The sequence below is a fragment of the Microcaecilia unicolor genome, chromosome 4, assembly GCF_901765095.1.
Source record: "Microcaecilia unicolor chromosome 4, aMicUni1.1, whole genome shotgun sequence".
NCBI lineage: Eukaryota > Metazoa > Chordata > Amphibia > Gymnophiona > Siphonopidae > Microcaecilia > Microcaecilia unicolor.
The window spans coordinates 323,952,672-323,963,746 of record NC_044034.1 but is presented as its reverse complement, the minus strand read 5'-3'; the positions used below and the strand labels follow the sequence as shown (position 1 = coordinate 323,963,746).

The window sequence follows — 11,075 nt, the reverse complement described above, 5'->3', positions numbered from 1 at the left end:
AGTTAAGGAGACCATGAATAACTTTTTTTTCTTTTAATTGTCAATTTCCAATAAATAAAACTTCCAGAGTGCATTTTCTCCCCTTTAAGTCTTCAGCACAAATAGAATACTTTTTTTTTTTGCTCTAGCATACCAAACATTAGTAAACGCCTCTGTTTAGGAAGCACTTGTTACAACCATAGAGGACAGGGATGCTTGTGTCCTCAAGAAGCACTAAGGCCAAACAATGGCTAATCCCTGCAATTAAGACAATTCAAATTTTATTATTCTACTACAGACTGAACTTGTACTAGTTAAGAAACACAGGAGTAATAACACCAAATCTAGGCTCCAAGCCCAGCCAAAGACATTACAAAGTGACAGTACAACCGATCCTCACTTAACCTCTAAAAATATGCTCATGTTCTAGGTAAACCCAAACACTATATCAACTCAACTTGCACAAAATAGACTTTAAGCATTAACAGAAGAAGGTTGTTTAACACTTGAATGCATAAAGTGTATTTACCCAATATTACCACCATTTCCAACACGTATTCCCCCGCATTGCAATGGTATATGACGTGTTAACCCAGTTCTCCAGTATCATTCAAGTGCATTCAGTGGACCAGCCCCCTTCTGAACAGCCACAATAGTGCTGGCCACGAAGTTAGAAGAGACATTAACAGGAGCTATGGTGTCAATCAGATCTTAAGTTGAGAAGGACACGTTTCTTCATGTTTAATTCAGAGGAGCAGAAGGGAGGTATCATCAGGAAGACATCGCAGAGCTTTTTTTTATACATTGGACATGGAGGAGAGAGTTAAATGGAATGAGTGGGCATTGCTCCAGCTGTCATACCATCAAATCACATTCCATCATCAGCATCACCCTGTTCAGCTTCCTCGTCTTCATCTCAGCTTTATTCCTAGATCATGCCTAATTTTAAGAAGAATCATTTTCTTCCTCTTTTTCAGACTCTTCCTCATCTAGATCTTCTTCCACTAGAGGGAAGGGAAAGAACACAAAATAGACCTTTAATCAGATAGCTCATCTTGTTTTTGGACCTTGATATCCATCTTATCTGGAAATAACTTCCCTTATAGCTGGGAATAATTACTCATGATCCCAACCATGTACATTTTTGTTTTGCACAAGGCCTGCATTCTTTTAAAATATTTTTCCATGTGCTTGGGGCAGTGGTTCTCAAACATGTCCTGGAGGCGCTCCAACCAGTCAGGTTTTCAGGATATCTACAATGAATATTCATGAGATTTACATACACTGCCTCCACTGCATGCAATTTCACCTGAATATTAATTATGGATATCTTAAAAACCTGACTGGGTAGGAAGCCCCCAGGAGAGGTTTAAGGCTCTGAAGAGATCTCTCCCCTCCCATGAAGTTTATGTAGTGGAAGGTTTTGCATATCAGCTGGTGAAAGGGAGGCACAGAACCTTTGAGATGCTTTGGTTTGTCATTCAAAAAGTTGGCCATAAAAAAAAAAAAGTGAGTTGGGTGTGTGGAGGGGGAAGAGGAATGTAACCCCTGGGGAAATCGGTAATGGAGTTAAGGCTGGGTGCGTTTTTCCAAGGGGATTACTAGATCATAGCTGGGTCTTAACCAGAGGCTGGGAGGAGTGATGGGAGTGGTTATCAGCTGGGGGGGGAGGGGTATATAGTTCTGGTACAGTGATAAGTGATGCTTAATGTCTGACAAGGAATTGTAATTAGGGGAGGTTTGATGAGATAAAATTTCTGCCATTTTAAGCATGAGGTCTTTGGTTGCCCAAACCCCTGCCAGGGCCCATGGAGTTGAGAGGGTATCCTGACCGGCATTAGATGCAGGGGCTGCAACTAGAAAATGATCTTTGCTGAGGAGCAGAGGTTGAAGTGAGAATGCTCTGGGTCAGGGAGAAAGAACCCCCCCTCCCCCTGCGTGTGGTAACAGGGAAGCTACCCATTTTGTGTACAGGCGGGTGAGAGGAACTGTGCCTCGGTGGGGGGGGGGGGGGGGGGGGGGAGGGGAGGAGGACAGACAAGGAAGTCTGGTCCTGGATTTAGTCCAGCAGCTGAGGTAAAGCCCTGGACAATGGGTGCCCGGCAAGGGAGTGGGCAAGCTGCAGCCCCAGGTTGTCCTGCCGGGTAAGAGAGACTTGAGAGTTAAAAGCCTGAGGCATTACCATCTGATCAGTGTCCTGGAATTGACCCTCCCCCTCCCCAAGGGGAATGGATGACAACCTGATGATGCAAGAAGTTCCTGTTGTAAAGCTCAGTTTATTAAAAACAAACCTTTGGAATTATTTTATGGATTGTGTTCAAGCGATGAAGGTGGTGGCACAACGCACCTGGCCCACTGGGATTTAACCCAGGCTGCACCCAGCTCAGACATTATGTTTTGTATTACCTGGGCTGAGTGTCTTAAAGAGATGAGCCAGCACCTAGGACTGTGAGCAGGACCAAGTTTACACCATCACGCACTCGTTTGTCACACTGGCAGATAAGTATATGCTTTATTAGAATTAGACTAGAACCAATTTAGGTCACCTTCACTTATTTCACAGTTGCTTTTTGCTTTGTAATGTAAAATCTACTGTCTTTATTAATAGTATTTTAACAGAAAGGAAACAGACACTTCCATATTGCTCAGTCTAGCCTGTCTTTAAATAAAGCCCTTCTGGATACATTCTCAGAAGCTGACCATGCTGGAGAATGACCCTGCCTTTGGAAAGAACACATTTGGTGTAGCTTGCAGTCATTTATTCTACATATTTAAAATGTGTGACCTGGTGAGTAACAAATAACTATAACAGTTTGATGTTTATTGTTCTACAGCCTAAAAATTGCAAATAGCTGGGGGGGGGGGTGATTTCTGGGGTTAATTACTAAATTTGATAAACATTTCTCATTTTTTAAAGACATAATTAGTCTATACCAGAGGCTGAAATGTTGCTGAATTATATAGTTGATATTCCTCTGTCTTGTGGTATAAATAAGTCACATAACTCACTGATGTGACCTGTTGATGTGTTAGGCGGTGAAAGTCTGATAGGTACAGACGGGGAGAGGGATCTTGGGTTGATAGTATCTGAGGATCTGAAGGTGACAGCCATAAGTAGAAGGTTGCTAGGCTGTGAGAGGGGAGGGACCAGCAGAAGAAAAGAGGTTTTAATGCCCCTGTATAAGTCGTTGGTGAGGCCCCACCTGGAGTATTGTGTTCAGTTCTGGAGGCTGTATCTTGCTAAGGATGTAAAAAGAATTGAAGTGGTGCAAAGAAAAGCTAATAGAATGGTATGGGATTTGCGTTATAAGACGTATGAAAAGAGACTTGCTGACCTGAACACGTATACCCTAGAGGAAAGGAGAAACAGGGGCGATATGATACAGACATTCAAATATCTGAAAGGTATTAATCTGCAAACGAACCTTTTCCGGAGATGGGAAAGCAGTAGAACTAGAGGGCATGATATGAAATTGAAGGGGGGCAGACTCAAGAAAAATGTCAGGAAGTATTTTTTCACAGAGAGTGTGGTGGATGCTTGGAATGCTCTCCCACGGGAGGTGGTGGAGAGGAAAACGGAAACGGAATTCAAACATGCATGGGATAAACATAAAGGAATCCTGTTCCGAGGGAATGGATCCTCAGAAGCTTAGCCGAGATTGGGTGGCAGTGCCGGTGGTGGGAGGCGGGGATAGTGCTGGGCAGACTTATACGGTCTGTGCCCTGAAAATGACAGATACAAATCAAGGTAAGGGATACACAAAAAGTAGCACATATGAGTTTATCTTGTTGGGCAGACTGGATGGACCATGCAGGTCTTTTTCTGCTGTCATCTACTATGTTACTATGTTGAACAAAAAGGTACCAAATCTTTACTTGTTAATCTAACTGAATGACTTGCTCTTGGCATCAGAGGTCCATTTTTGGGGATTCCCAAAGGTGGACTGAAGGGGCCTGGTATTCACTGAACTGAGCATGGGCAGAAGAGCCAGCATTAGCAGCCAAAGTGCGCCTACTGAACAAAGAGCTTGCTACTCATTCAGCACAGGCGAGACTGTTCAGGAGACATCTGCATAAGGCAGGGCTTGGCATCCCAACCAGCTATCAATGCAGAGGGGGCCCCGAGCTGAAGTACCCGGGCCCAAGCCTCCCCTCCTCCTGTGGCTCCAGGACTGAATGGCATGAATACTAGGTCTAAAACCTACCACGAACATGGAAAGGGCAGCTGCTCCTGGACTTACAAAGAGCAAGGCCATGAAGGGCTAAACCATCTACAGATCTTGACTTTGCCAGCTATTGAACAAAAGGTTCATGCAGAACCGATCGAGCCTGCTTTTCCTGACATGCAGCCATCTGCATTAATCCCTGGAAAAATATCTGTCAGTCCTTTTGGATCCGAGACCCATCCTGAAAATTCAGTTTGGATAGACTAACACGAGACTTACTGTGGAATGGAGGAGGAGACAGCACACAGCAGCCTCATAATCCTGCTTACCTTTGGAAAAGTAGGTTATGAGAAGGTATAAGCTTGATGGACTTTCCACTGCAGCTTTTACTTACATGCAAGATGCTGTCCAGAGATGTACACTGGTCCACTTCCAGCTTTCAGTGTAAATGTAACCGGTGGAATAAGCTCTAGACCATTCATATTAACCTAAAAAATATGAAACAAGCTGTTCTTACATCCTCAGCCTGCTGCCTGAGTCATGCTTTTATTTCAATGAAGACATATCTGGCCACCTATACACCTATTCCCCAGGTCATGAAGCATTCCAATAAGATTTGGAAAAAGAATAATGGACAATGCTCTTATCTGGTACCATATTTTAAAAAGGGGGGGGGGAGTGGGGGATGAAAGTTTACAAGGTCAAGTAAGAGTTTAAAAAGACACTGACTTTTACTGAGCAAACTCTTGTCCAGTCATCCTTGGAGTCCAGTGAAAAGACCTTCCCAGCCAGCATGACATCCAACTCATGCTTTAACATATATAGGGTGCAGAATCCCTGAATCTGAGTGGTTCAGAAAAACCTACATTGGTCAGGAAATATCCTTTTATGTGGTAGAATGGGGAGAGAGGTGCCTTATGGAGTGCTTCACGTCTTCTCACCCACCCCTATGTCTCCTTGTTGAGGATCAGAAGGCACGCTAGATGCTTCCTTTCCTTCAACCCACCTTGTTCAGACTTAAAAGTTCAAGAGTGAAATAAACATCACCTCACCCTGTTAAAAATTTATATACAATATCATCAGATATGGATGGTGGTTAATGGCCCCTGCTTGACTAAAGTTTCTTCAATAAAACCTCAGTCATTATCAAGTCACAGACAACGCCCTTCCCACTGGCCTTCATACCTTAGACCTTTGGGTGAACTGAACTATATCTTCCAAGATTCCTGGTGTTTTTATCAAAAAGTAGCATACTGTGAATCCCGTTAATGGGAACACAGTAAAAAGCGAAAGACTGGCGAGAGTTTTCCTACGGTGCCATCAACTTTCAATAGGCTGCTCATTAAACTAGTCGGTCCAAAGATTTCTCTCTACATCCTGCACTGTTCACAAGCCACTTGCTCATTTTATGTACTTGTGTATTATGTTCTAAGGTAGGTGCCATGTACACTGCAAAAAAGTCGATTATATGAATGATTTCAACAGATGAAGACCAAGAGAAGGGGTGCGGTTATATCATTCTGATACAGTGACTTACTCCTTGCAGGCATGCTAGAGACTAGAGGCTGACTTACCATTGGCAAGATGGAGATCTGTAGGGAAGCTATTGGCACTGCTTTGCCCTGAGATGCGTTACTTGATTGAACAGCTACCACATTCAGCTCATCTTTGGCCTCTGCACCTAGACAGATCTACAAAGTAGAATACTTAGTTAGGCAATTTAGTGGATGGTTAGAAGACAGTACTACTCCTCCTACTAGATTATGGCTTCTAGTTGCCCCAAGATATGATCTTCTTTCATCTTGGTAACTCACAAGTTAGATTCCTTGAAATGATATTTTGAGATGCTGGAGGAGTGGTATTGCCTTTTTAAGGCAATGCTTCTCAACTCTCTCTCTCTCTGAGAGGCACATCTGGTCTGTTGATTTTTTAAAATTACTAGAATGAATATGCATGAGATACATTTGCATACAATGCATATTCATTGTGGCAATCCTGAAAACCCTACTGGCTAGATGTAGTTTCAGAAAAGTGTTGAGAAGCAGTGTACTTTAGGTACAAGTGGTCAAATTGTACTATGGCCATTATGAAACCTATAGATAAATTCAAAGTCCACTACAAGGCTGTTTAAAAAAAAAAAACAAACACCCTTAACCTCCACTGGTAGAAATTAAGACAATGGTGAGTGGGTGTGCGGGGAAACTGCCACAGCTGCCTGTGGTAAGTATTATTATTATTAGCATTTGTATAGCGCTACCAGACGCACGCAGCGCTGTTACTTCAGAAATTGAAATGTTCTAGCTTTCCATAATGTGTAGGGCTAAAAAAGTGTGTATAACATAAGTAGAGGGGCACATATGTTCTTAAAACACGAAGCTCACTGTTCTCAGGGTCCTTGCTCCTAATCTGCCTGCACTGTGAGATGATGGAACAGAGCTGCCTGCCAGTCACTGATCGGGGGTGTTTCAGTCTTTGCTTATGAGAAAAGGATAAAAGATCCAGGATCCATGGGCCAGGTGGTGTCTTGTGCTCTCCAGAGAGGGAGAAGCAGCAGCAAGAGCCTTGGAAGGGAGGGGAGGCAGGGAATCTTGGGTATAGCCTGGGATGCAGTCTTCTTGATGACCAGATACGTCTATAACCAGAAGCAAGCTGTGGCTAGACTTCACCACAGCAATGCTGAGTGAAAAGGAGACTAGAGAAGTACAAGACCCAGACTAAAGGAAGCAGCATAAAGAATCTAAGAGCAGAAAGTATTAAGCTTAGTAGTGCCAGAAGGTCCCTCTGCACTAGGAGTGTGGATCTTCCCCTCAGTAAGGCGAGTAGAACCAGAGTAGTGTATCCCATCTCCAACACTGAGGTGCCAGGATCCATCATCCCAGTGCATCCTCAACCACCAGTCCGGGGATTATACTGAGTTTTGGGTTTGCTTTGTTGGGAAGAAGAGTAAGTTTCTAGCCTGGAGAGAAGGTATGAAGGAGTTTTGTCTTTTGTCTGATTGTCCAGAGCTTGGAAGTAACACAGCCTGGGAGTTTTATATTTTGTGCAAGTACTTTGCCCATGTGCCATTAAGGAGTCTGAAGTAGCCAGCCTGGGACATACAGGACAAAAGTAAAAATTCAGAAAAACATCTTTCTGAACATCAAATCCTCATTCTTTGGGACTGACTACCTTTTTAATTTTCACAGTACTTTAAAAGTTTAAACTTATTTAGTACCTTAAATTTTGATATTACCTATAATTTTGGTGACATGGAGGGGCATAATCGAACGTCGCCGGCGATCTATTTTGGCGGTGGCGCAACAGCTGGCCAGAACCGTATTTCCAAAAAAGATGGCCGACCATCTTTTTTTTCAATAATACGGTTTAGCCCAGCTAAATGCCAGAGTTTGCCGGGTTTGAGATCGCTGGTTTTGTTTTTCAGCGATAATGAAAAAAAAATGCCGGCCATCTCAAACCCGATGAAATCCAAGGCATTTGGTCATGGGAGGAGCCAGCATTTGTAGTGCACTGGTCCCCCTGACATGCCAGGACACCAACCGGGTACCCTAGGGGGCACTTCTAAAAATTAAATATATATATACAAATAGCTCCCAGGTGCATAGCTCCCTTCCCTTGGGTGCTGAGCCCCCCCCCCCCAAACCCACTCTCCACAACTCTACACCATTACCATAGCCCTTATGGGTGAAGGGGGGCACCTACATGTGGGTACAGTGGGTGTTGGGGGGGTTGGAGGGCTCAACACTTAGCACCACATGTGTAACAGGTAGGGGGGGGATGGACCTGGGTTTGCCTGCCTGAAGTGCACTGCACCCATTAAAAACTGCTCCAGGGACTTGCATATTGCTGTCAAGGAGCTGGGTATGACATTTGAGGCTGGCAAAAAAGTGTTTTTTTTTTTTTTAGTGTGGGAGGGGGTTGGTGACCACTGGGGGAGTATGGGGAGGTCATCCCCCATTCCCTCTGGTGGTCATCTGGTCAATTGGGGCACCTTTTTGAGGCTTGGTCATGAAAATTAAAGGACCAAGTAAACCTGGCGAGTTACTGATGAACACCGCTTTTTTGTTTTTCATTATCCGCAAAAGCCGGCCATCTGGTAGCCACGCCCATGCCCACCCATGTCCCGCCTTCGCTTCACCGCAGACCAGGGGCGTATCTGCGTGGGGCCACAGGGGCCTGGGCCCCCGCAGATTTTGCCCTGGACCCCCCCTACCGCCGTCAACCCTCCCCCGCCTACCGCCGTCACCTACCCCCGCCGAGGTCCGCTTCCTCCGGTCCGGTGCCTTTAAAAGTATTACTTCAGCTGGCGGGGGACCCCCAACTCCCACCAGCCCATCCGAGGTCTTGTTTTAAGAAGTTCTTCCATCCTCGTGCTATTGAAAACTGCCTGCCTGCATCCCTTCCAGTTTTGGACTGAGTCTGACGTCGCAGCACGTTGATGTCCTGCACGTACAACGTGCTGCGATGTCAGACTCAGTCCAAAACTGGAAGGGATGCAGGCAGGCAGTTTTCAATAGCACGAGGATGGAAGAACTTCTTAAAACAAGACCTCGGATGGGCTGGTGGGAGTTGGGGGTCCCCCGCCAGCTGAAGTAATACTTTTAAAGGCACCGGACCGGAGGAAGCGGACCTCGGCGGGGGAGGGTTGACGGCCGGGGGGGGCTATAATGTGCCCCCTCACTCTAGCCCCTGCCCCCCTACCGCCGAACCTCAGATATGCCCCTGCCGCCGACATGCCCCCTTGTACTTTCGCCAGCGCGGCGACGGGAAAGCAGCGATGGTGTCAAAAACGTCGCTTTCAATTATACCAATTTTGCCGCTTTTGCGAAATTGCCGGCCATCTCCAGATTTATGTCAGAAGATGGCCGGCGATCACTTTTGAAAATAAGCCTGAATGTATCAGAACTTGTATATTCTTCATTCCATCTTAAGTCTTGATATACTGTTGGTGCTTCCTTTATTTCACTAACAAATTTATTTAATTTCAATTTATTATACATTTGAATGACCAATGATGAAACATACTGGGCAACTCATGCACTTTTGTATTTGGCTGAATCAGCCTTATAGCCCTGGTGTTAATGTCAGAAAAAACATATATATATATATATATATATATATATTTTCTGTATAGATTTGTTGTACTTGACTATTGTGAAGCTGTTATTGTGAATAAGCCTAAATCAAGGCAGTTTATTAAACGAGTGCAACAATTCTTCTCAACAGTCAATAGTAGGATTTGGGGAACAAAGACTATTTTTTTACATAGTAAATGCTTATATAATAACCAGCTGTGTCCATCAGACTGTCCTCTTAATAGGAGGTTTCATCTGCTAACAGTTCTGAGCACTGCTGCAAGTCCCTCATTTTATACCCAGCAGAGTTCAAATGAATAGAGTCTCAGCAGTAACAATTTAAACAAAAACTCAGACAGCTAATCCGTAAAGGAACCGGAGCAAGATGAACCACCAGTATATTATGGCCAGTTCTACACCTGTAGGGAAAATAATCCCTTCTCGACCCTATGAGATCAGAATCCAAACACCCCTCCCCCATTCTACAAATAGAATTAATCCTATAGCTACCCTCAGATCTTTTTTTTTGTTTGTTTTTTATTGGCCACTATAAGAACAGTATATGGCTCCTTTTTACACTATCAGCACGTTTTCAGCAATATAAATCCAGAGGGAAGAGCAGAACTAGCACTGGCATCTTTAACTCTGCAGTGAGAAACAGCAACTAATAATCCTGTTCTAAAGCACTATCTGCCTGTTTTGTTAAGGCCAACAAAATCTTTTACCGCCTGCAGGGAAAGAAGATGTTCCCGGACATCATCTTCGGGCTCAAATGTGCTCGTCTTGGTACTTTTATTTAGTTCGCACCCTATAAACACACACAATACAGTCAGACCTGAAGAACAATTAAATCATGCTTTAAAACAAATGATTAGTTTATGAAACAAAACACTTACCCCAGAGAGCAGGAATGCAATGGTCTAGGTCTGAATAAATAGTTGAACAACTCAGAGACTCCATCACAAACAGAATCAGTTTAATATAATAAACCTCTGAAAAAAACCAGTACTACCTGTCCACTAAGGATTTATCTGTGCAGAGCCAGGTCAGCACGTCTGATTGGGACAAGCAGCTGAACTCAATCAGCCCTAATACTGATCCATGTCCCTGTGGTTTCTGGGACTTGTTGTCCAGGTCTTTTGCGCGTCCCCGAAAAGAGGGGGGTTATTGGCGTTTCTAAGAATGCCTCAGCTGCATTCTCCCCAATTGCTCAGTCCTGATTTTTGCTCCACTGCTTGCTTATAGTCCCTGCTTTTCTTACAGAAATTAGAAAGACAGCTCTGTATGTGCATTTGAGGCAAAAAAAAAAAAACATGATTAGATCAATCTGTCAGGGTCAGCCTCTGTGATATGAAAACTTTATTGCAACTAGTCGGGCCATAGGTCTCAGACAGAATTGTAAGAAACAGTCCTGTGGAGGTGACCATGCTCAAGGAATAAACTCTTTTGGGATTAAGAATATAAGAAGTGCCATGCTGGGTCAGAGCAATAGGCCAGGGAAACCAGCACCATCTCTGATAATACAGCCAAGCTTACTAAAATACCTGTAGGACCCAATTGCAAAGTTCATTCAATGCTCCTCAATTCCAGAATTAGTCAAAAAAGATCTGGTGCACAGATGCCATATTACCCAGTTCCAGGCTGGAGATTTTAAGCAGTCCTAGATGTCTGACCACCAACGGTGCATTATGGGACTTGCAACACTGATTTCTATGAGCAGAATTAGGCACTGCAAATCCCACACTGGTTTGGAACGTAAATTCAAAACCAGGACAGGCCAAAAATCTCCAGCCTGGAACTGGGTAACTTGGCATCTCTGCAGTGTGTTGCTGATTTTGGAACTTCAAAGGACTAAATG

General features: G+C 44.1%; 1 protein-coding gene across 1 annotated transcript; it reads right to left on the bottom strand.

The window, feature by feature from the left end:
• On the bottom strand, positions 1 to 10,840 carry LOC115468109 (nucleoplasmin-like). The gene is made up of 5 exons (XM_030199631.1): positions 10,114 to 10,840; positions 9,943 to 10,025; positions 5,720 to 5,836; positions 4,540 to 4,633; positions 1 to 983 (listed from the first exon to the last, which is right to left on the bottom strand). The coding sequence occupies exons 1-5, from the start codon at positions 10,175 to 10,177 to the stop codon at positions 925 to 927; spliced, it is 417 nt and encodes a 138-aa protein (XP_030055491.1). The 5' UTR covers positions 10,178 to 10,840; the 3' UTR covers positions 1 to 924.
• Between the last annotated feature and the right edge of the window lie 235 nt (positions 10,841 to 11,075).